The sequence below is a fragment of the Dendrobium catenatum genome, unplaced genomic scaffold (genome assembly GCF_001605985.2).
Source record: "Dendrobium catenatum unplaced genomic scaffold, ASM160598v2 fragScaff_scaffold_537, whole genome shotgun sequence".
NCBI classification, from domain to species: domain Eukaryota; kingdom Viridiplantae; phylum Streptophyta; class Magnoliopsida; order Asparagales; family Orchidaceae; genus Dendrobium; species Dendrobium catenatum.
Genome location: NW_021318999.1, coordinates 94,985 through 121,645, shown reverse-complemented (window position 1 = coordinate 121,645; position 26,661 = coordinate 94,985). Strand labels below are relative to the sequence as shown.

The 26,661-nt window shown below is 37.2% G+C and overlaps 1 protein-coding gene and 1 pseudogene across 1 annotated transcript; both read left to right on the top strand.

Annotated features, from left to right (window-relative positions):
• Positions 1-26,661, top strand: LOC110109399 (transmembrane 9 superfamily member 1). The gene is made up of 12 exons (XM_020840461.2): positions 1-244; positions 4,494-4,686; positions 4,921-5,025; positions 5,134-5,151; positions 5,235-5,323; positions 5,473-5,625; positions 22,933-23,067; positions 23,247-23,413; positions 24,597-24,691; positions 24,820-25,193; positions 25,573-25,846; positions 26,208-26,661. Exons 1-12 carry the CDS (start codon positions 146-148, stop codon positions 26,273-26,275), a joined length of 1,770 nt encoding a protein of 589 aa, XP_020696120.1. The 5' UTR covers positions 1-145; the 3' UTR covers positions 26,276-26,661.
• On the top strand, positions 5,635-13,297 carry LOC114579583 (annotated as a pseudogene).

The window sequence follows — 26,661 nt, the reverse complement described above, 5'->3', positions numbered from 1 at the left end:
TTTGAAGAGAAGGCCGTCGGTTTCTAAATCCTTAGGACTTCGTTTCTCTCTTTCTCTCTCTCTTTACCTCAATACCACATAGATAAAAGGCCTGGAGCCTGGAGCTGAATCTAATCGCGTGAGTACTCGTAGATCTGCGGGCGCCATGGTCGTCCGCCTGAGATCTCTCACTGTCCTCGCCGCTGGTCTCGTTATCGTCCTTTTCTTTGCTGTATCGGCGTCCGCGTCGGAGTCCGATCACAAGGTACTCTGCTTGATCCTGATCCCAGTTTGTCGATCAGATGTTTCGTTTGTGGAAGCTTTAGTCCCTGTTTGAACCTATTCCCGTATTCGACCTTATTTATTGCCACTTGGGACGGGTCTCGTCTTCGACAGATCTTGCTCTGTATGTGAAAGTATGGTTTTTTTCTCCCGGTGTCTTATCACGGGAATTAGATCTGCCCTAGTCCTCATAACCATTCGTTGGTACAGTTATGCATTGGCTGGAGGGTATTTCCATCTGATCATTTCTTTGATTTTATGTTCTCTACCAAGTATAACGGCTTTAAAGCCGAAATTATGAAACACTCAATGCTGTGTTTTAGAATTATTGTTTGGAAAAAAGAAGTGCTTGTTTTGGTATTTATATTTATATTTTTCATGTTTTTGTTTAAACTCTTAGCATGGAGTTAAAGTTAGATTGGGTGCATTCCTTGAAGTGTTTTTTCTATGTACGAACTATAGATTCAGGTTGCCATATTAACTTTTGGAACCAATTAGATCAAGGTGGGAAATTTTTATGCTTTCCTTAATCCTATTCTTCCTATTGATTCTCAAGCTGATACTTGTATCATTCTTTCTGTCAACGGTTCGAGAGTACGTCCCTCTTGTCAATTGGAAAGCATTCTGCCGTAGCTTTATTTTGATATTGATCGCATTTTTATATTGCAGTGTTTAGCATACTTGCCCCATTATTTCTTTCTTTTTATACGTTGTTTTGATCTTAAAGACTTACATGTTTGAGGCTGTTCATTTAGTCCTGGCACGGTTTGTGTAAGAAATTTGTTATATTCAAAAAATTTTCTTTAGAGGCATGGAGAAAACAATGGGAAAATTTTTACTCCCTAACATGGTGTTTATCTTTATTTTATCCTTCTAATGCATGCTAGCTTGAATTTTTACTGCATTTTTTTGTTAATTCTTCATTAGCAGTTCATGTGTTAATTCTTAGTTACAGCTCTTGATCTTACCAAAAGACCGGGAAAGATTGTGTGTTAGTTCTTTTTTGAATGTTTAAATCAGTATTAACTTGGTTGCTTATTTTCTTATGAGGTGGAAATCTAACATTTCTAAGAGCAAGTAACGTATCATTGTCATAAGCTTTCAAGAATTTGCATTCTTATATCAAATATATATTTTGATGGCAATGTACTGTTAATAATCAAATATTGATGAAAATATTAGCTAAATGTGGTGGAGGAGAGATGAATTTAAAAAAAATTGATATCAATTAGCTTCGATTTCTACTCATCTCCAAATCCCATGTATTCTACCTGCATCAATCTCTTGGGTATTTTATCTTTGGCTCTTTTTCCCATAATAAGGGATGTGATTTAACATTTTTGGGGGAGATCTAACATTTAGTTGTGTTTGGCGGAGACTATACCATGACTAGGTGGCTAGTCTTGAACTATATTTTGAGGGTTGGGCATAATGGTGTGTTTGGTGGTCAGAGATGCTTGGAAGGCTAAGGGTGTGTTTGGAGATCTAATATAGAGTTTTTGGTTGATATCCAAGGAGTTTGGAGGGTGGCAGAAGGGGGAGAACCAAACTAAGTCATGGGTACTTTATTTTGACCGACCACTTGCAAGAGGCTTGGAGAATTTCTTTTCTTGCTATAGGAAAATTTGCAGAAAGAGGCTAGGGATATTGTGGAAGGAGTAGGATAGCATGAGAGAAAGATCAACAAGAGATAAGAGGGATACCTAGGTCTTCCACTCAGAAGAATTCAAAAGGGCCGGCCATTGAGCACACAACCCTAGGTAAATCTCAACTTTTATTTCAATCATCAAAAGTTGATTTTCATTCATTAAAATAAATTTTTATAGAATTACATCATGTCCTATGAAAAGAAACTAATAAAGGAGGACAAATTGATAACAACAGAAGGAAGGGGAATGAGGCTACTCTTGATCTCGACTCTAACAAGGAGCGGATGCCCCCTATCTTCCAAACGAACAATTATTATGTCCTCTGACCGGACGTAGAGCTACGTTCGGCCGCCAATAACATGTCGCCACGTGCTCTTACCCTTTACCGTGCGGCCCGACGACTTGACCCGGACCGGAACCCGAGAATGCTATGTTCACGTATTGGGAGGTATTACTCGGTATTTGCTCGATATTGCTAGGTATTGCTTGACAATAACGAGAAATATCGCTCTGTAAAGACAAATACCGAGTAATACCGAGAAATACCGAGTTGTACCGAGTTTTTTCTTACCGAGTTTTTCTAGAAAAACTAGAAAAATTCAGTATTTGCTAGAAATACCGAGTTGTACAGAGTTTTTCTAGAAATACCGAGTTGTACCGAGTTTTTCGAGAAATACCGAGTTGTACCAATTTTTTTAGAAAAACTCGGTACAACTCGGTATTTCTCGGTATTGCTCGGTATTTGTCCGGTATTGCTCGGTATTTGCTCGGTATTGGTTATTGCCGAGCAAAATCGACCAATACCTAGCAATACCGAGCAATACCTAGCAAAATCGAGAAATACCGAGCCATCCTGGGTCCGTTCCAGGTCCGGTTGTCGGGCCGCGCGGTAAATAGTGAGAACGCGTGGCGCGATTCTATTGACGGCCGAACGTAGAGCTACGTCTTGTGACCGGACCAAATAAAAGTTCGTGACAAGGCTAAAGTAAATAAAACAAAGGAAATTAATAAAATAAAAGACTCATACATGGAAGGGGAAAATATTAAAAGATAACATTAAAATTATAACATTGTTCAAATACGGACTTCTTCAATTTTTTGTGTTGGATGAATTTCTTTTGGCCTTTGGTCTTGATCTTGTGATGGGGCCATTATGTCCCTTGCTCTCATCTTGAATCCTGATTTTGCTTTGTGTGGGGCCATTATAATTTGTTGCTTGATGTTTTGTATCAATAATCCATGCTTTAATCCTTTAAAAATAGCCAACTCAAATGTATAAAAAAACTTCAAACATCACGGTACCCAGATTGAAAGTAGCAAATGGTAGATGCCAAAAAGAATTTATTTAGCAAATCTACAAGTGAAAGGTTCTTTATGAAATTATTTCTCCAGACCAATCAGAAAGCTTCGAATAGCTTTCATATCAAGAGATCTTCAATCTTATTATATGTATGACTCCTGCTTGCGTCAATTTTTCTTGCAGTCCTTGGTTCAATTCCCGCCTATGTCAATAACTTCCTACCCCTCCGATGGGACAAAACAAGAACAATTGAGATAGTGAACATGTGAGGTGGGAGATTCCTAATGGTATTTTCCACAAACAAAAATTGTTTTTTGAAAATCAGAGCAGGATAAAAGCTAAACCGAAGTGCATTATTTCCAAAATTATAGTGCAGTTCATCTGTAACAGACCTATTGGATCTATTTGCTATTTTTATTGCTTGGGTAATTATTATACTTGTTTTAACAGAATTGATTTTTTCAGGCACGAAAACAATTTAATTTTTGTTTCCATATGTGTTCCTTTTTGAACTCGTCCTCAAAATATGATTATGCAAGTCGGATTTCTTTTTATTTGTTTTATGTTGCAGGTAAGGATATTCATTTCTGTTGCATATTATATGGTTGATTTGCTGTTGACAAATGTTATAACTTTGTGTTAGACCGGTCCAGCCGGTCCACATGGGACCGGCTCAGGCGGAGAACAGGGGAAGAATTATGCCTGTTGCGTAGGCCGATCGAAGCTTAGGGGACCATTTTGGAAGGTTTTTTTTTTGAGGAAATTGGGAGGAAAATTTGAATGTAGGGATTATTTAGGGATTTCCTTTTGATTTGTATGTATTAAATAGTTTGTTTTCCTTGGGTTTGGATATCTTGAAGTTGGCTGAAATTTGAGATATCTTAGATTTAGGTTTTCTTTGGGCTCTAGCGGCGTCTAGAGATTTGGGAGAGATCGATCCTCCTCTCAAATTGAGGATCAATTGCATCTTGTTTGTTTTTCTTCCGTAGTTGATTTCTTGCAATAAAATCTACTATTTTCCTTAGATTTTGGAAGAATTTCTCGCTGTTTTACGTAGATTGATAGGAAATACTTGAGATCTACAAGTGTTTCCTATCACTTTGCTGGGTCACAACAATTCTGATGATTATATAATTTATTTGTCTCTACTCCTGGAATTTTTTTTTCTTCTGGTCATCGTATAAATTTGAGATAGTATTTTTTCAAATTAATGACTGTTTTAGTTAATTTTGTCAAGCTTTCATTAATTAGCTTCTACCTGTCTCTCTTTTTCTTTTTTGCAGTATCAACCTGATGATCCTGTTACACTCTGGGTGAACAAGGTCGGTCCATATAATAACCCTCAGGAAACATACAACTATTATAGTCTTCCCTTTTGCCAGCCTCGAGAGAACCCTTCACATAAGTGGGGTGGGCTTGGCGAGGTTTTGGGTGGAAATGAGCTTATTGACAGCCAGATTGAGTTAAAATTCCTGAGTATGCCATTTTCCCTTTCTCTTAATTTTTACCAGAATTTTCACATATTTACGTATCTTTTCTGTAGTTATGAATTTTAATCACGAGGTATAGTCAAGTTACTTAGTATGGGATGATCGTCATAGTTTTGGGGTTGATTATCATTCATCATCATCATCATCATCATCATTATTGGCCTTCTCCCAACTATTTGGTTAGTAATTGTCATGCATATTGTTTGATTTGTCTTATCAGAAAATGTTGAAAAAGGTTCCATTTGTTCTATTGAACTCGATGATGCTAAGGTGAAGCAATTCACGGATGCAATAGATACCTCATATTGGTTTGAATTTTTCATAGGTACTCTGTCAGTTATGCTATTTTTTCATTTGTCTGCATATTGATATTTGTTGAAGATTTTATAACACTTTACATTTTTCCTCTTTTTTCTTTGGCATGGTGACCCAGATGATTTGCCTTTATGGGGTATGTACTAAGAAATCCATCTTTTAAAGTTAAATTATACTTCTCAATTCATTCTTATATCAATGAATTACATGATATTTCAGCCTTTGTCGGAGAGACCGGCAAAACGGATGCGAGCAAGCATTATCTCTTCACGCATAAGAATATTGTTGTGAGATACAATAAAGACCAGGTACAGATTTTCTGCATTTGGATTTTTTTTCCCTTTGCTTGTTATATCTGTTTTTCTTATGGATGATTATTACTTAAGAAAGGATCCATAAGGCTAAGTTTTGAAGTCTTAATGAAGCTGTCTGATCACAATACCCTATTTTCTTGCAGATCATTCATGTCAATATCACCCAAGGAAACCCCAGACTGTTGGAATCTGGAAAGAAATTGGACATGACATTTTCAGTCAATTGGACACCAACAAATATAACATTTGCTCATCGTTTTGATGTATACTTGGATTATCCTTTTTTTGAGCACCAGGTAATCAAATCCAAAGTGCAGCTCGGTTGTCTTTAATGCTATTTGATGGTTTTTGACCTTTTTGTTCCTTGTCTATCAAAGGTCAACTTTTGAGATTAGCACTTATAGCTTGGCAATACTTCAACCATTGTGCAATGAAAGGATTTGCAGTCTTAGATATTTTCAAGTCTTGGTCTAGAGCTTTTTAGTATAATTCTAAGATGAATTGTACAAAATCACGCACACATGGTGATGCAGGACTAAATATATTTTAGATGATGTGATAAGAACTTTCACGTTTTGAATAAGAGCAATTAATTTTTATGAACGTTAGTGATGTAGGACTACAATGCTTGAAATGATTTTGAAAAGTGCTTGCACGATTTATTGATTAGAGTAACAACAATTAGAACTATTAGCAAATAAAAATGATAAAATAAAACGCAAGAGCGGTCATTTCCGTTTAGGCTAAGTTGCACGATGAAAGCTTTGAACCATCAAAATAGCATAGAAAATCAACAACATACAAATATAGTAGCTTTCAACGAAAATCCCTAATCTAACAATAAGATTAACAACAAAATGAAGAGCACTCAATCCCTAAGTTTACTAAGCTTGACAGATTTAGGCAAACACGATTTTCGTGACTAAAATTAAATCCCAAAGAAGGGGTTAGACTTAAGAAATACAAGAAGAGGGAGATTAGAAAACCTTCATCAAAGATCGGTTGTAATCCTCCACTCAACGGGTCCAAGTTGCTCTTCAATAGCCTCGGCCAAGGTATCCAAGATGCGCTCTACGTACTCTTTCACGGTGTGGTAGATGCGAGGGTTGACGTCAAAGAAGGTCGAATGTAAGATGCAAACAAACCCTTTCTCATCGTAGGAGAGGCCGTAGTCAAGTTTCGGATCGGCCATGCATTGGCTTTGTTGTTTGTGGTGGTATCGACGACGTCCTTCAAAGCTCCTAGATCTCTCGAGAGAAAGGGGATCCTCACAAGAAGTAAGAAATAAAGAGAGGAGAGGGTTCGACCAAAGAGAGGGAGCCACACGTGGGTTAGGATTAGGTTGGAGGAGATGTTTAAATTCAAAATTATGAAATAAATTTCAGATTTTGAAATTAAGAGGGAAAGAAATTTGGAGGGAATCTAATTCCCCAAAATTGGGGAGGGGAGTTAATGAGAGAGAGAGAGGGAGTGGAGAGAGAGAGGGCGGTTAGGCTAGGGGGGTCGGCGGCATGGTGAAAGAGGGAGGGGTTTAGGGAATTAAGTGGGTTGCCTAATCAAGAGAGTCTTAAATTAGGCAAGAGATTAAATCAAATTCAAATAGAATTTGATTTGGAATAGTTTATGGAGACTTTCCTATAATAGATTAGTTAAAATTTGGAGAGAATTTGAATTTCAAATTCAATTGATTTGAATTTCAAATTGATCCTAAATTAAATCCAACTAAATTAGGAGACTTAAGGAATATGGGAAGATGAGTGGGGTCGGTGGCTTTATGGGGATGGGGGAGAAAATTAAGGAGGCTTTAATGCTTCCTTAATTTAGATGACTAGTTTTAGAATGAAATAATTCATTCCAAGATAATTTAAAAACCCATGAGGAAGATATGAAAACTTTCCTAAAATAGATTTTATAATTTAGGAAAGATTTTGAATTTCAAATTGGGTGAATTTGAATTCAAAAAATCAGTCTAAATTATGGCAATCAAAATTAGGAAGTAAATCCAAGAGTGGACACGGGGCTAGGGCCGGCGGCTTGGATGGGGGCTCGGGTAAGGGAACCGGGGGATTGGTGGAGGGGGTTTGGCGAATGCGGTGGGGATGAAGTTTGGACAAGGTGGGGGAAAGATGTTATGGCCAACGGTGATAGAGGGAGGAAGAGAGAAAAAGATAGCAGGTAGAACCACGAACCTGACTCGTCTAGGTTGGTGGGTATTGCACAAGTCTCCCTCTCCTAGGGATTTCACTCAAATCTCTCAAGTTCTCATGAGAATTCAAACAAGAGAAACAAAATTTTCAATTAATCATTCATTAACTTGAAAAGAAGAACAATGGGGCTATAAATAGCCTCTTACAATAACTCACAACATAAAAGGACAACAATGCCCCTAGGGCTTACATACGACCTTCCTTAATAAAAGGGTACAACAGTAAACTAATAAAGCAAATACAATATGACATCATAAATAAGAAAATACATAAAACAAATCAGAAATACAATGACTCAATTGTGGCCGTAGATCGATTGCCACGTCTCTGATAGACCTTTCACGATCTGATGTCCCCATCAGTTAGCCACTAAACAATAGTAGAAAACTAAAGAGGGGTGACCATGCTTAAGGCCAAATCACATGCTAAGAATTAGAATCACCAAAATACTTTAGAATTTCAAGTCAATGCAAATTTAAGTAGTTATTCAATAAAATCCCTAAGTTAACATTGAGATTAGAAACATAGAAAATCAAAACTCAAATCCTACGTTTACTAAGCGAAAGAAGGAAGCTTGGCACGATTCCTTGTGCTTGAATCACCACCTACAAAAGCAGAGGATAAGAAGATAATTTGAATATGGGAAAAAATTCACCCTCGTTGAGGACCGGAAGTGATTTGCCATTGGACATTGGCAAGTTGCTCTTCGATTGCTTCGGACATGTTGAAGATGATTCGATCTAGGTATTTGTTGGCGGAAGTGTCAATCTCCGAGTTGACGTCGAAGAATGTGAACCAAAGAATGTCGACGTTGCCTTGATCGTTGTAGACGAAGCCAGAGTCTCATTCAGGATCGGCCATACATGAAGTACAAGGTGTTGTAGTGTTGTAGATTTTGTACTTTGCTGTCCTTGGGCAGTTCCTTAGCAAACTTGGGGTTTTCCCAAGTAATTTAAGAAGAAGGAAGAGGAGGAAGGGTGGCCGGCCAAGGGGAAAGGTTTGGGGAGAATTGGGTTTAGATTTTGGTGGAGTTAGAGTTAAATTTGAGAGAGGATTTTGGAGGGAAGGGCTGGAATTAATTTCCAAATCAAAGTCTCTTGAGTTGGAAATAATTTAAAGGGAATATGAAAGAATAGAGGGGGCAGGTGGAGTAGAGGAGGATTTGGGATTTAATTCCAAAAGAATATGTGTGATTTTGGAAATAAATAAAGGAGGTGGGGCCTTGGGAATTTCGGCCAAGAGAGAGAGGGAGGGTTTGAATTGTTTCCAAAAGAGTAACTTGACTTTTGGAAATAATTCCAAAGGGAAACTTGAGGGGGGCCGGTGGCATAGGGAGAGAGATTGGGGGAATTAAGCAAGATTATTTCTTTCTTAAATAGGGCTCTCTAATTAGGACATAGATTTTAATTCCAATCCAATTTAAATTAAATTTGGATTTGAGTTTAGAAACTTTCCTAAAATAAAATTCTATTTTAGGAAACGTTTCAAATTCAAATTTAATTTTGAATGATTGAAATTTCAACCTTCCCAAAATAGATTCTAGAATAGGAAAGTAGTAATTAGGGGAATTATAATTTCGGAAGCAAGGGGAAGAGGGGCCGTCGGCTAGGTGGCTAGGCCGTGGGTGGGGTGAGGGGAGAAGGGGTCGGGTGGGGATGAATTGGGTGCTAGCCGAGGGCAAGGGTGGGGGACTAGTAGTTTGCTAGCAGTGGGCTTTTGAGGAGGTGGTCGATGGCTTAGGGTGGAGGTGAACCGTGGGATAGAAGGGAAGGGAAGAAGAGTGAAGAAAAGAACTACGAAGAAACTAACCACGAACCCGGACTCTTCCGAGGTTGATGGGTGATCTGCTTCCCTCTCCAAGGGATTTCTCTCTAAAACCACTCAAGCTCTCACAAGAACTCAATATGCAAAAATTGTCATAATTCATTCTTCCCATTCATAAGGGCTATATATAACCTCATACAATGGATGGAAAAATAAAAAGACGACTTAGCCTTTTGGGCTTAAACATGACCACCCTTAATTAAGGGGTAGAAAGGAAAAAAAAAAAACAATTTAAACAAATGCAAAAACAAATAGCTAAAAACAATTACATATGAGGACTTAAAAATATATCGGTGCGATCGTGGCCGTAGATCGGCGACCACACCTCTGATAAACGTTCCATGCTCTAATGTCCCCATCACATGGTCAAATTTATAAAAATTTATTTCTTTTGATGAAATATGAATACACAGAAAATTCTTCTCAAATAATAATTTTAAAACTTCCCAAATAGAAATTTTACAAAGAATTGATGTAATAAAAAAGGCATGACCACCTAGATTTACATTGTAATTAAAAAAATTCAGATTATCGATTTGATCTAGTCTCATCACATGCACAAACCAATCCTCAATTATGTGGATGAAAAGTAACTTGGCAGAAAGGACCGAATAGAAGATACAGACATAACGACATTACTTCGAGAGGGCTTTCCTCGATTTTTGTCAATCAATGCTTGCACAGCACTCAAAAAACTCACTTCCAATTGTCTTATACAGAGAACAGATTAAAGTTTGTAAAGCAAACGACTAATTTTTTATGCGCTGAAACATTCTTATTTATGATCGTCAAAGAAACCTAAAATCATCAGCCTCATAAAAAACTTCTGGAATCATGTAAATGGCCAAAAATGGAAACCTTACTTTAGAACTACAGTGCCAATCAACAACTGCATGGACTTCACAAGTTGGTAAGTTGGTGAACAACAAATACGCAAATCACGCTCCCCATATTTTAGCTACAGCGCCATAATTGAATCCAGCAAGTAGGGCAAGTCATGTTTGGTTTTACGCCAAAATCCAGATCAGCAATTTTACCCATAGAACCATCAAGGTAAACTTGCGGCTGAGCCAATGGAGAATTCATCCATTTACAACTAAGTGACTAAACTATGGCCTAAACATCAGGCCCAAATGGCAAATGACCATAGGTTGAAACAACTTGAATTTGTGGATGTAACCAATAATGAAACCAACCAAACCAGTTCAAGAATTTTGACCAACATACCTTTTTCTTTATATGAGTCGTCAAACAAATACATTAAAGCATAAGGTTTTGAAATCAAAGAACTATACCATAAAGTTAAATAAAATCAAACTTATAAAGTCGATTTGCATGTCTCAATGTAACATCTCGTGTTTTTAACAAGCAGAAACTTTGGTGTTTGCATCAAATTTGCTCAACTTGAAAAATTCAATCTTTGATAAATTGAGCATTTGACATTAGTCAAACAAATTTGAGCATACATACTGCACTTGCCATAAAATGATCCATGAATCAGCATAGGTAGGCATGTGCACTTGCCATAAAATGATCCATGAGTAAGCATAAATTGGCATGTCATGCTAGTGGATGAGATATCAATATATCTATTATCAATAGTGGACACAATCTTATCATTTAAGATAGCTTTTGGATTAAGATTGATACGCCAGTGGCGGCCATCTTGTGGGGCAAAGGGGAAGATATTTGGAAGGTTCCTATTCAATGGGAGTTGTTTAGGAAGGTTCCTAATTAAGGGAGAATTGCTTAGGAAGGTTTCCTAATTATGGTTATATTGTTTAAGAAGGTTTCCTAAATAATGCTTAATTGTTTAAGAAGGTTTCCTAAATTATGTTTAATTGTTTAGGAAGGTTTTCTAAATCATGTTTAAATGTTTATGAGGTTTCCTAAATTAAGTTTATGCTGATTAGAAAGTATTTTACTATTTAGGATGGTTTCCTAAATTATGTTAATTGTTTAGGAAGGTTTCCTAAATTATGTTTAATTATTTATGGAGGTTTTATTTGTGTTATTGTGTTCTAGGACTATTTAAGGGGGAGTTGTTTAGGGCTTGGATGAGAAGGTCCTCTCAAAAGAGGACCATTGTACCTTGCTTTTGTTATTTGATTTCCTAGCAATAGAAAAAAATCTTTTGTGCTGAGTTTCTCTTGATCGTTGGTTGTTTTTGATACCAAGACGTATCAAATTGGTATCAGAGCAGTGTCTTGGACCGAAATATCAGATTTCCTCACTCATTTCTGCTGAGTTTTTCCTCTCCATTTGCTGAATTTTGGTGTTTGGAGGCCAAATTCTCATTAGAGTTGTTGATTATTGTTGTTAAAGCTTTGATCTGAGTACTGATGGCTAGAAGAAGAATTGAGGCGTTGGAAGAAAAGTTGGAAGGGGAAGTAGGGCAACTACGAGCAGGGGATTGATGAATGAACGTTCTTCAGCGATGGAAGGAAGGTTTGGGAAGTTGGAAGATATGATGAAGAAAATAATTTAGATGCAGTTGAAAGCTTTACTGACGATTCCTAAGGTTGAACCGAAGGAAAAGAAAATTATGGAGGAGATGATGAGAAAGCTCATGGAGATGCGATCCAAAACCCCACCGGCGATTCCAATTGCTAACCCTAATCAAGATTTGATCGGGATTCCTTTGGTCAAATCTTAAAGGAAAGATATCAAACAAGAAGAATTCGACTAAAACAGCTCCATTCATCAAGTGCCACCTCTTTTTTTTTTTGACAAGTTTAACTTTTCAAACTTAAGTGCCATCTCCTAGGGCTCCGAGAAGGGAGGAAATAGAGTTTTCGGATGTGGGGATAGTAGGATGGGAGTTTTATTGTGGAGGTGGTGGAGTGGTCGACTATTATGGGATGCTTTTTGGGCAAGGAGAGTGGACGATCAGAGGAGGTGGAGAATGTGCTGATCCATGGGGATCAGGTCATGTGAGGTGGATGGAAGAAAGGTGGGAATCCCACCCTTGGTACACGAGGGAAATGTGGAGGGATCACGATAAACACTACACTAGAGGAAGAAGTTGTTAGGGTGGTGGCGATCTTCTGGTGAAAAAATTGAAGATGCGAATAATTGAGGAGAAGTGTGAGAGTTTAATAAGTGATATACAAACTTCTTCTGAGGATAAACAGATCGACAACGGGAAAGATGTGAATGAAGAGGGCAAAGAAATATTCTTGCAAAGCCAAGCTGATGGTGCTGATCAGGAAATCTACTGCATCAAATTACCTTGAGCAACACAGATTGGTGAAGGTAAGCCAGAAAATCAAAATCATGCAATCATCTTTACCAGAGGGTAGGCTCTTCAAGCAATTGCTATTAACTAGGATAACTAGTGGGAAGAGGCTTTGAAAATGATGAATCTTTTGGAGGAATTCAATGAAGACCATGGATTGTGCTCACCAACCATTATTGGTATACATGGGCACATTTTTATAGGAAGTATTTAATCTTTGGGATGGTTCTTGTCAAGCCAAGAAATAAGTTTTGTGACAATTGAATAAGGGTTTTGGCTACTCCACTGTAGGTCTGCTTTCAATACAGGCATTTAGATGCATTTGACATGATTTTTCACATCATTAGAGGCGACGACACAAGCAAGGATTCTCATGGAATCAACCTAAGTGAGGATATCTTTGTAGGATTCAACTCGACATTAAGGCAATGAAATATCACCCACCATGAGTATATTCCGATTTGGAAGGGTTGTGATGTTGAACTGATGCGGGCAAAAGATATAGGAGACCCTATATCTTCAGATCACAAAAGACATGACGAACTTCTACGGGCGAAATTGGCTAAAGACGAGAAAAGAAACGAACAAACTCTTACATTTCAAATTAAAGAAATTAAAAAAAACACAAACGAAAAGACACCCTAAAGTTGCTTCACTTATAGAAGAGGGATATAGGTGGAGTGGCACTTGCGGAGAGACTAAAGAGATTAGAAGCCCGAGAAGAAAGGTTGGAAAGAGCCCGCAGGATTTCCGGAGGGGATGAGAAAGAAGGGTGGAAAGAGCCCGCAGGATTTCCAAGCAACCCGCAGGTTAACAGATTTTTTTTCCAAAAATCAAATATCATTCACTTAACTATTTCAAACATTACAATACCCCTCATATATATAGGTATGAAAGGGGAAGACCAAAAGACACCTTACATTAATTTAATACTAAATTCAAAGCATTAAACACATAGAAAACTCCCCCCCCCAAGCTCATCGGTTAAACACCAAACCAGGAACAAGGAGACAAGCACACGGGAACGAGGGAACCACACGATCCGAGAGCCACGGCCACAGGAAACGAGCGACGGTCACGGAATAAGGAGCCAAGCCGTGATATCCCAAGAGGCAAACACAAAATACCTAAAAGCCATGAGGAAACTCAAAGGAGTCCCTCAATGGGAAAAGAAACATTTCTTGGAATTCACCAAAAGCCGTTTGGATTCCAGAGACTTACATAAATTAAACAAATTAAAAAGCATACAAAGCTAGCTTTAAATTAAGGATAATAAATGAACTAAATATTTAGCTCATGAATGACTAAGTCTTAGTCAATAAATGAACTAAAATCCACTCATAAACTGAACTAAAAGTTGTTAGCCTCATAAATATGATAACTTCTGACTCAAGGAAGCCAAAATTTTGATTTTATTTTGACTTAGTTTGGACCCCCCCTTTGTCTACATCAGACTCCTTCTGCAGAATTTCAGCTCCTTGATGAATTATCTGTGTTTGATTCTCTTGAGGCGGTGCATGATGTTCAGCGATCTCCTTGAGTTTTCAACCAAACCTTTCAGAATTTTTTCCTGTTCTTTCAATTGCTGATGGATACTTTTGTATTTCTCGAATTTTGATCACATAGGAAACATGTGATATTGCAGTTGTAGAGTCGATCTTGAAGTGGACGATGAGTCACCTTCTGTAGGATCCACTGTCAATCGGAGTGGGCATTAGGATATAATTGCTCGCTTTCCTCCATGAATGATGCCATTATTTTTTGGTATTTCCATTTTTTTAACTCAATTTAAAAAAAATTACAGAGACATCAATCTAAAAAACTTAAGATAAGACTAACGACTTTGTACTAAACTCACAATCTCCTGACTTGACTCGACACATATTGCAACACTGATTTGAAAACAAAACTCGACAAAACCAACTGGATTCCTAATGCTCTGATACAAAAATGATGCGGGCAAAAGATATAGGAGACCCTATTATCTTCTGATCACAAAAGACACGACGGACTCTTACGGCGAATTGCTAAAGACAAGAAAAGAGACGAAACAACTCTTTACATTTCAAATTAAAGAAATAAAGAAATAAAAAAAACACAAACGAAAGGACACCTCTAAAGTTGCTTCACTTATAGAAGAGGGATACAGGTGGAGTGGCACTTGCGGAGAGACGAAAGAGATTAGAAGCCCGAGAAGAAAGGTTGGAAAGAGCCGCGCAGGATTTCCGTAGGGGTGAGAAAGAAGGGTGGAAGAGCCCGCAGGATTTCCAAGCACCCGCAGGTTTAACCATATTTTTTTTTTCTTCAAAAATCAAATATCATTCACTTAAACTATTTCAAACTTACAATACCCCCATATATATAGGTATGAAAGGGGAAGACTAAAAGACACCATACATTAATTTAACACTAAATTCAAAGCATTAAACACATAGAAAACTCCCCCCCAAGCTCATGGTTAAACACCAAACCAGGAACCAAGGAGACAGCCACGGGAGACGAGGGGAACCACACGGATCGAGAGCCACGGCCACAGGAACACGATGGACGGTCACGGAATAAGGAGCCAGCCGTGAGATCCAAGAAGGCAACACAAAATCTAAAAGCCATGAGGCAACCAAGGAGTCACCTCATTGGGAAAAGACATTTCTTGGAATTCCAAAAGCCGGTTTGGAATTCCAAGAGACTTACATAATTAAAAACATAAAAAGCATAAAAAGTACATTTAATATAGGATAATAAATGAACTAAAATATTAGCTCATAATGAGCTAACCCTTAGTTCAATAAATGAACTAAAGTCCAGCTCATAAATGAACTAAAAGTTTAGCTCAAATATGATGAACTTCTTGACTCAAGGGAAGCCAAAATTTGATTTATCTTAGTTCAATAAATGAACTAAAGTCCAGCTCATAAATGAACTAAAAGTTTAGCTCAAATATGATGAACTTCTTGACTCAAGGGAAGCCAAAATTTGATTTATTTTGGACTAGTGTTGACCCCCCCTTTGTCTACATCATGGACTCAACCAAATCTCTATGTTTGAAGCAATGGTTGTCTGTAGCAACGGAGAACAAATACTTAGTAGAGATATTTATCACTTTGGCCTCCGATTTGACTTCTTCCGCATGCTTTCTTACTACTTCATGACTGTAGGGTTTTATGTCAGCTCAATGATGATTGTTATCATAGTCCACCTTTTCCTCTATGACAAGCCTTATCTATCATTAAGGGGTTTGAGTTTGCCATTATAAAGCAGACACTGATGAGAGGAAATAATCCTCTAAAGGTTGCTATGGCATCTTAATCCGTTGTCTAGCTTGGGCTATTGATGGCCTTACCCATGGTTATGGAGATTGGGATGAAAATGAGATTCATAACTGCATTGGATGACATAATCATCATGCAACTTCAATTGCGCTCAGTGTTCTTTACATTCTTGCTTGAAACAAAATTCCATTACTTTGGACAGACAATCCTACATGGAGGAGTAAAATATAGAGCTACTGGAATACTGGATGAGGATTCGTTGGGCGACATGTAAAGTTTGCAAAGAATCACAAGATATACTCTAGTAGTCATTTTACAAAGGGTCTGAAATTTATGCTGACGCTAATTATTTTTTAGATCTATGGATTTGCAACTACTGATTCAACAACCTTTATGCTTCTCACTGCATCCATGTTAATGCAACCTAAGTTTATAAATGTTTTATGAACAACACTTAGGAAAGCAAATAGAAAAATTTTCCTTTCAATAACTCATAAGCATCCACAAAATAAAACTTAAAGAAGAAACAAGTCTTTTAGATACTGTTATGAAATTTGAAGGGAAAACAAATAAGAAAAGGTAAGATAAAGCTACCCTCATAACAACCAACAAGTAATCACCTCACATGCAAAGCTTTCTAAAATTTAGAATAGGTGCTCAAAGAAAGATCTAACCCAAAATCCATCACTGAATTGATCCGGCACAAGTCGACCCTTCAACAACAAACACCAACCAAAACGTAGCAGCAAACACCGCAAAGCTCACAAGAGAAGAATGATACAGATGGACAGTTACTGTGGAGATAGAAGAAGAGGAAGAAGACCAAGGCAAAGTATGAGTGGAGAAGGGAAAAGTAGACTTGCTCTCAAGCTAAAAACCCACAGATTGTTATGTAAACACTTCACCAAAAACTCTCCTCAAACAGCAACAAACAATCCCCATATATAGGGGGAAAAAGAGTCCAATCCCATAAATGTGCCACCCCTAAGCAACTAATAAGAGCCAACATATAATAGGAAATAACAAAGGGAGGGGAAAGGACAGCATGGGGAACCAAACAATTAGAAAAGTAATCAGAGAACCAAAATCTGCCTAGAAAACCCGTAGAAAACTAACAACCACCAAACCGTAAAAGGGAGGGAAATAGACAACAAGATAGGGGAAAATTGAAGGAACACACAACAGGGAAAACCGTGCAAAAGGAGGGAATGGACAACAACCGAAGCATCACACAGCAACACAGAAATCGAAGGGACAAAGTGAAGGAAAGGGAAAGAGATTCCTAAGAGCACAAACCTAGTAAGATTATGAGTTGTCTTCCATCAGAGGGTAAATAAAATAAATAAAAAAAATAATACAAACATAAAGATTATATAATTTTTGACTACATAACATGTGGTTCCTTGTTGTCATCTGGGTTGTTGCGTCATTTCTTTTTAATCTTTCTGCCATTAAGTGGAAAAATATTTGATGACTGGGATGGCTGGAATAAGTGGATAAAAAATGTAGGCATTATCAAAGTTGTTAAATTAAACTACTTGGAAACTCCTAAGTGAGTCGTAAGCCCTGACCTTAATCAAATCTATTGGGCAACTTCTAAACGTAGCCATAAGCCCCAAATTCTAAATCTATCGGGCGACTTCTAAACGAAGCCATAATCCCCGACTTAAATCAGCCGTAAGAGCCAACCTAAATTAAACTACTGAGCAACTCCTAAAGGGAGCTGTAATCCCCAAACTAAATAAATTTAATGTGCATTCTAACTTATTTAATCCACAAATGACAATCTAAACCCCAAAAAACTAAAATTCACATTTAACCAATTCAGTTTACTTGAGATTCTTGAAAAGATTCAATCCATGATTGCTAATTAGATTTCCTCGATACTACAATCAATGGTTGTTAGTATTGGTAGACTGTAACCTATGATATTCTCAAGATGACGGAATTATGTGAACTTGATCGAGTCTACCTCCATTCTCTCTACAATTGAGACTAAAATGTACACCTAAAGCCAAGGCTTTGAAAATCGGACCAGTCAATGAACCGAAAGAAAAAGAGGTTAGCAGTTCGATGGCCCGATCGGGGTCGAACCGGATGATGTAAAAAATATTTATTATATTTAAATATTATAATAATGATGCAATTATTTATTAATATATAACAAAAATTGAACATGATTATTGTGTTAATTCAAACAGGCAATAAGAATTCAACCAGAGTAATAAATGAGAATTTATTAATACCGCATGAATTAATTAGACTCAACCTTATGCTACTTCTTCCATGCCACAAACTAATAATTTCATGTGTTCTGATGCAAGAAAAAAAAAACATGAATTAACATATAAACTAAAGAGTAAAGAATCAATATCAAATGAAATTGGTGAAGGCAAGGTTTAAAATTGCGTAACTAAGCCTTGAGGCAGTTTTCGTCCGTGAAGCGAGGCGTAAGCCTCACGAACACAGAATTGCGTAAATGAAAAATTAAGGATTTTAGCAGGAAAATAATAGCAATATTGTACCTTACAATAAAAACATCTAAATGATATATGAAAATAGTGGAAAATAAGAAAATAGATGCAATAAAATCATGTCCCAAAGTACAAAATCACAAAATATTAGTTTAACAAAACTCCCAAAATACAAAAAACATATAAAATGAAATCATATCCCATCACTAAATGGGTCTTCAAGTGAATCTTCTTCTCCAATTGTATCTATGAATGCCATGTCATCATCATCTTCAACATGACTCACTTTTCTCTTCCCTGTTCATTAAGAGAAAAGATTATTATCATGTATTCATGTTCATTGCTCACTTGACATAAATGTAATGTAATAGCATATAAAAAGTTGTGGAATACCTTTACTTGATTGTTGTGCTGCAGAGCTAGTGGATGTGTGTGGTGTAGTACTAGTGGATGTGCCAACTTGATCTGCTTCGCCCCTCAAGACATCCACACATAGATCTTCTAACTGTAAGTCTGATAATGGCAAATCTGTCTCATCATCTATGAACCACTCATTATCAGACGACATATCATCACACACTAATGGGTCCTCATCATCCTTCAACCCCTTATTCCTCAACCTCCTCTCTCTCAACCTCTTGTTGTGCATAATATATACCAGAGAGTTCATTCTGAGTGTTGATAGCCAATTTCTTCTCTTTGTTTCTGCTTCGCCCCTCAATACATCCACATTTAGATCTTCTACCTGTAAGTCTGATAATGATAAATCTGCCTCAACATCTAAGTGTTTGACAGTGGTAGTTTTCTTCATGTAAGCACATATTTCTTCCTTCACATTGTCCGGCACTTTTGCACAAGGTGCTACGTTCTTGTGAGAGCATGATAAGTGCTCCTTCATGCGGGTTACTCCGCCCTTCACAACTTTCTCACAGAAATTGCACTTTAAATAGACATAGCTCTTCTCTCCGCCGCCAATGTCAACTTGTACACTATACTTCCAAGAAGGGTCCCTCCGCAATGACGTATTCGTCTTTTCTTTACCTCTAACCATGTCTCCTAAAGCAAAAAACCAAATACACAAAAAAAAAAATCAAAAAAACCTAAACCCTAGTTTTTCTTAAACTTGAAAATTATAACCCTAAACTTAATAAAAATACCTAAAATCCAATGTGGAGTACTCCTAGAGGGCGGCCGGAAGTTTCCACTTCGCCGGAGAGAGGCGGCGCCGGCGGGAGAAGCGGCGGGAAGGAGGCCGACGGCGTGCGGGATCTCTGTTTCGCGAACTGGAGCGTGCGGGAGGGGAAAATGTCGGGTTTGCTGAAGGCTTTCGGGTATAAGGAGAGAAAAGGGTTCATTTTAAGTGAGTGGGCCCTATCCCAGTGAGGCGTACGCCTCACCAGGAATTGCGCAATTGCGCCTCTGAGGCACGCCTCAGTCCTAGTGAGACGTACGCCTCTTAAAGACTTGGAATTGCGTAGGTTATGAGGCGTTTTTGGGAGGAATTGCGCAAAGGCGCGCCTTGGTGAAGGATTCCTCATCACCAAAAGACATACAAGAATCAATACCGCATGAATTAACAATTTTTTTTTTACAAAAAAGTGAAGAAGAAGACTTGGATAACACTCATAGCAGGACCGGATATACAAAAAGGTGACATTACATAAAATATACCATTCACCTCACATTCCAAACCAGAGAAAACAGAAACCCCTAAATGCATAAAAAAGCATACATACAAGAAATCTATACAGATTAAAGACTTCAGATTCTGAAACAAACCAGGACGTCCGGCGGTTGGCTTGTGGTTTCACAAACGAGTACGCATGTAGGAGGGATGGGGTTGGCTTCTTGATTCACGAACGAGAAGATTGGACACGGTGGGTCGAGAGCTTCAAATGAGAATTTTTTTTCCTCTGTTGTTTGAAGCCGAAGAGTCGAGAGCGGGCATTCGATGCGAATGAGGGTTTTTTTCCTCCGTCGTATTAGCTTTCCCTCAAATCTCTGTCGTTGGATCTAGCTAATCAACGAGGTATCCGAATCGGTTGGTTATCAGAAACCGGAACCAGTTCGGTGGTCGGACCGCCGATTCGAGCGGGTTTATCCCGATTTTCAGCGAAACAGATTCTCATTTGAACTGTAACCGGCCAGCCGGCCAGTTCGCGGTTCAACCGGTCGGTCCGGTTTTAAAATCCTTGCCTAAAGCTATTCATCCTTAATCGAGAGTTCTCTTTTATGCAGTAGGGGGGGTGATTAACTATGTGTGCTTGCGCTCAGAGGAAGTAAAGACCCAAATCTAAATAAACCTTGATACAATCTTTAGGAGAAATATGGTTAACTAAAAATCAACTTACCTTAAGGAGAATGTAATCCTAAGTTTGAAATGCAAGATTAGGGATGTCAATATTGGATCGGACCCAAAAACCCGACTCGAATATTTCAAGTTTGGGTTGACCCGAACCTGAAACGGGTCGGAATCAGGTTCAACAATTCGACCCATTTCAAAAATCGGATTGGGCTCGGGTTGTCCCGTTGACCCGAAATTGACCTAAAATTGACCCAAAAACCCGTTTTGACCCGACAACCCGAGATTGACCCGTTTTTGGACCCAAAAACTAGCGGTTTTTTGTTGGCACCGGGTCATTCGGGTCGGGTCGGGTTTGGGTTTGGAAAATCGACCTGTTTGCAAAAACGTGTCGGGTTCTGGTTGACCTAATAGTGCCGGGTCAGTTTCGGGTTCAACCCGAACCCGACCCGTGACCCGAAATTGACACCCCTATGCAAAATTCATGCCAAAGCATCATTTTTCTTGAGCAAACAATCTTCATATATGTCATGCACATGTGTCGGTGATTGTACAATTTCACTAAGCTTAGACTTGTAGGCGCTCACAAAGACACAGGTTTTTGAGATAGAAAATTTGTAACTATTTCAAATCAACTCGTATCTATGGACTAAATGAAATATATGTAAAATCCGTTGTAGGCATATCAAATTCCAACAAGATAGATGCTTGCTTTTTAATTTGACATCACAACCGATCGACAAAAATCTTATTAACTTTCTTAGGTAATTGTGGGTGATAAGAACTTGAAGTTATATTTCTATTTTTTTTCTCTAAGTTTTTTGAAACGTAACTCATGAAGTTATAATTTATGCCACTGTCTGACACAATAGTTTTATTAAGTGAGATGCATTAGTAGTTTTATAATATAAAATGAATTGATCCATTTTAGAGAAGTATTCCACTATAGTAAAGAGAGTCATGTTTCCTAGAAGTCCATTATAATTCTAACACAAAATTCATACACACATTCTCTTTAGATTTATAATAAATGGATAAAGGAGAATCTAGATTGATGATATTTCTTTTCGTTTTATCATTTTGACATGATCTGCATTGTGAAATAATTCATAGTCCATCTCTTTGTAGACTTGGCTCTATCTTAGATATATCCTTGTGCACCAAAATATCCCGCAACATAATCGTCTTGTAATTCTAGGACAAGTCTCTTAAAAATTAAGAAAAAATACATAAGTCTTTCTAAAAAGGAAACCGCCCTTAATTGAAAGGCCTTTGTTAAACATAGATTAGCCACTATTTAAGTTTTTATGTATATCATTAAGTCCTTACAAGTGGTATGATTATCTTTAATATGACCAAAAAAAAAACCGCTTTAACCTTCATTGTGTGCAATGGTAGTAGTAACCCTACTCCATGCATTAATAGATTTATTTTCTTCCCAATGCAATCGTTTAGTGCATCTGTGTATTCGTAGAAAAATTCAACCCATTTTGCATTTTATTTCCTAATCTTTTATGTATTCAAATATTTTTAGTTTTGGTGATCAAAATGTAGGAGTAACTCTATATGTATTGTCTCCAATATCAAAGTGCTTGCACAACAACATAAAATTCTATCTTAATTTGAGTATTTTTGCTTTGCCTCATACATTTTTTTTTCCTCAAGCAAGCAATCAAATGGCTCTTTTGATTCAAAACTCTCCCAATACCTACACGCCTGAATCATTACACGAAACCTCAAAAATCTTGTAAAATCAGATGGTCTAAACTCACGTGCATTAGTATGCTTTTCTTTAATATCAGTATAAGCACGATAAAACTTTGTCCATTTAAACTCTCCCTTTTTTAAAAGTGTTTATAATAATTGCCATTGCAATCCTAAATCCTTTAATGAATCATCTCTAGAAGTTGCCATAATTTGGCAATGTTGTGAAAATTTCATCATTCTGATGATATGTTAATTGGTTTTGATATTGAGCCCCACTTTAGGTTATGATATCAAATTTGATGCATGATATCTTAGGGTCTAGGGTTTTCTAGTGCGTACGTAGTATGGAATGCAGAAAATAACACACAAAAGGTTTAATTCTTAGCAGAAACTTCAAATAATGTAATATTTATTCTCTTTTGATCAAAACCATAGAAATTTTACAAGAAGTTTTAGATCAATAAAAATCACACAATGATAAAGATTCATAGTGCAATCAGAAAGTCCAGAATTTAAGATATTTAAACAAATAACATTTGTTGTGTTTGCATCAAATTTGCTAATAGATTTTCTCTTTTGCAGATCCATTGGTTCTCAATCTTCAATTCATTTATGATGGTTATTTTCCTCACTGGCCTGGTTTCTATGATTCTTATGAGGACTCTTAGAAATGATTATGCAAAATATGCTCGCGAAGATGATGATCTGGAGACACTGGTGATTATACACAACATTTTAAAATTTTAATCTTTTGAAATGATGCTTTCAAAAAATTTATGAGTTTCCTAAATTTTTTCATATATCTCATCTCATTGTTCTGCTTTTATTGTTTATCTGGAATCAGAAGGCAGTCTAAGTTTAGCATTTGTATACTCATACGCATCTAAATTTATTAGGAAAGAGATGCGAGTGAAGAGTCTGGTTGGAAGCTTGTTCATGGAGATGTGTTCAGACCTCCTCGTAATTTGGTTCTTCTTTCTGCTCTTGTTGGTACTGGTTCTCAGCTGGCGCTGCTTATTCTCCTTGTCATTTTGCTGGCAATAGTTGGGATGTTGTATGTTGGGTATGTTAAATGCACCTCATTATTCCAAATTATGCATTTGAGAAGAAAGTCTTGAAATTAGCTGATGCAATATAAGATCATTGATTTAGTTATAGATTGATAGGATCAACATAGATTATCATCTTTCTTATCATTTATAAATAGAGCATAAATTTTTCCATATATGGGTTTGTTTGCTCGAATATTTTACCATTTTAAAGAGTCGGTTCAAAGCCAGTTTAATTCTTTGCACGGCTCATGTTATTGCATTTGATTGTGCTCTCATTTATTCAAATATCTGAACTTATATCCCATATTGATATGCTGTACAGTTATCTAGTGTCTCATGATTTCCTCAAGCTGCTCTTTGTGTGAGGCTTCGTTTGGGACGGCTTTCTTATTGCTTCTTAAAACAACTTTCTAGTATAAAATTTTTAATTTTTGTATTAAAAAACTGTTTTAAGAAGCGGTAAGAAAGCCGCCCCAAATGATGCCTGAGTTTGAAAAAAGCTAAACGTTTTTTATTGTCTTCTCTTATTGAAGTGTCTGAACTTATATTTTAAACTGATACCTTTCATTATCCTTGGCTAATAGGGGTGTCAATATTTGACACGACCCGAAAACCCGACCCGAAAATTTCGGGTTAGGGTCAACCCGAACCCGAAACGGGTCGGGTTTGGGTTAACATTTCGACCCGTTTCAAAAATCGGGTCGGGTTCGGGTTAACCCTTTGACCCGAAATTGTCCCGAAAGTGACCCGATTTTGACCCGAAAACCCGATTTTGACCCGCCAACCCGAGATTGACCCGATTTTGACCCGAAAAGAGGAGATTGTCCTGTTTTTGACCCGAAAATTAGCAAATTTTCGGTTGAAAACGGGTCATTCGGGTAGGGTCGGGTTGACCCGGAACCGACCCGTTTTTAAAAACGGGTCGGGTTCGGGTTGACCCGAATAGTGCCGGGTCAGTTTCGGTCGGGTTCGACCCAAACCCGACCCGTGACCCGAAATTGACACCCCTAGTTTCATTAATGAATTTGATGATGAACTTAAGGAGTAATCTAAGAGGCCTCGTGATGCTATCTTTATGAGCTTTAGTTGATTTCTGGGTTCTTGATCTGCCCATTTCATCGTTGGCATTGATATGGACTATTTTGTATTCTCTGATGATATTCTATGGAGCCTAACAGTTTTAAACGGCCACAGGCGGGGAGCTATTCACACAACTTTTATCTTGTGCTATGCTTTCACCTCATTCATTTCGGGCTACGTTAGTGGTGGTCTTTATTCCAGAAATGGTGGTATGGACTCCCAATTGAATTATTATAAATATTACTTGATGGCATGATTGGAACTATTTATGTTTTATATATTTGTTCACATAAGAATTCATACTTCATATTTATATTTTCTTGTATTTTCTGGTTAGGTAAAAATTGGATCAAGTCGATGATTCTCACAGCATCTCTTTTCCCATTTCTGTGCTTTGGAATTGGCTTTGCACTGAACACAATTGCCATATTTTATCGGTCACTAGCAGCTATTCCCTTTGGAACAATGGTGGTGGTTTTTGTAATTTGGGCTTTCATCTCATTTCCCCTCGCACTTCTAGGCACTGTGGTGGGTAGGAACTGGAGTGGCGCTCCTAGCAATCCATGCCGTGTGAAGACCATACCTCGCCCAATCCCTGAGAAAAAGTGGTATCTCACTCCTTCCATTGTTTCACTCATGGGCGGTCTTCTTCCTTTTGGTAGTATCTTCATTGAGATGTATTTTGTTTTCACATCTTTCTGGAATTACAAGGTAAGCATGTAATATATATTTATATTTTATATTTTGGATTGTTATTATCTTTGTTTATTGATGTGCAATAAAATTATTTGGAGAAAATTTTTATCAGGATATTTTGATCAAATTTTAATTAAGATGTTATTAAAACTATTATATTTATCTTGAGATGAAGCTCAATACTTTAAAATTAAACAAAATATAAAGTGTGCTCATTTGAAAGCAAATTCGACATCTTTAAGCCAAACCCCTCATGATTAAAAAATTGGTCATAATTTTTTCTTTTTGAAAAAAAAAGTAGGCTGCTTATTAATGATTGTTCACAAAAACAAACTTGGACCTTCTTTCTGGTCTCTTTTGGTAAAATTTTCATTTCTCTCTCTTTCTTTGGCAGGTTTACTACGTCTACGGATTCATGTTACTTGTTTTCCTGATTCTGATTATCGTTACAGTCTGCGTTACCATTGTCGGCACATATTTCCTTCTAAATGCCGAGAACTACCATTGGCAATGGACATCATTCTTCTCTGCTGCTTCTACCGCTGCATATGTCTATCTTTACTCCATTTACAACTACTCTGTGAAGACCAAGATGACGGGTTTCTTCCAGACCAGCTTCTACTTTGGCTACACCCTCATGTTTTGCCTGGGCATTGGAATTCTGTGTGGTAAAGACTTTTTTCTTATATGATTTATACAGTAAAAGCAACATCAACTCTTTGGTTTCGTTTGAGATAACTTTTTTACTGCTTCTTAAAATAATTTTTTAGTACAAAAAATAAAATTTTTGTATTAAAAAGCTACTTTAAGAAGAAGCAAGAAAGTTGACCCAAACAAAATCTTTATCATACTATGTGAGGTCAGCTACATGATGAGTCTCAAAATCATTGAATTTATTTTGAGATAAATAATTTATTTTGAATTTATTTTGTGATTCATCTTGACCACCTTTGAATTACTATATATTAGAACACAAAATTCTATGATTTATGCGTACATTTATATTAAAACTGAGCTGGTGAAATACAGGTGCGGTGGGTTATCTGGGCTCATCTTTGTTCGTGAGAAGAATCTATAGAAACATCAAATGCGACTAGCTTTAGATGAAGTTGGGCATTGCCATGGCTTTTATTGCCTGTGGAGCAAAAGATGAAGATGCATTGCTCTCTAAAGTTCAATTTTTGGAGATCACTTCCCCTTCATTACCACCGTTTTTCATTTACTTGAGGACTGAGATCTCGTATTAGGTGACTTTTTGAATTTTTAGCTAATATTTGTTGTAATCTATTCCTTTTTTTACATTTTAGAAGAGTTGTTGCGGTTATTATTAGTAACACAGACTAACCTGTCTGTTTTGATGTGATCTGTGCACTCAAAGATGATTTTTCCTTCTTCAGATTGATAAACGTGTACTAAGTGCCGCAAGTTATTATAGTTTATTATTAGTTACATTTTAAAAGAAATCATAAGCAGTTTGGTACAA

Bases quoted from the DNA above. Each gene is read 5' to 3' on its own strand.
- LOC110109399 (XM_020840461.2), top strand. From the start codon at position 146: ATGGTCGTCCGCCTGAGATCTCTCACTGTCCTCGCCGCTGGTCTCGTT. The intron at 245-4,493 runs GTACTCTGCTTG...TCTTTTTTGCAG, and splicing joins CGTCGGAGTCCGATCACAAG to TATCAACCTGATGATCCTGT. The intron at 25,194-25,572 runs GTAAGCATGTAA...TTTCTTTGGCAG, and splicing joins CATCTTTCTGGAATTACAAG to GTTTACTACGTCTACGGATT.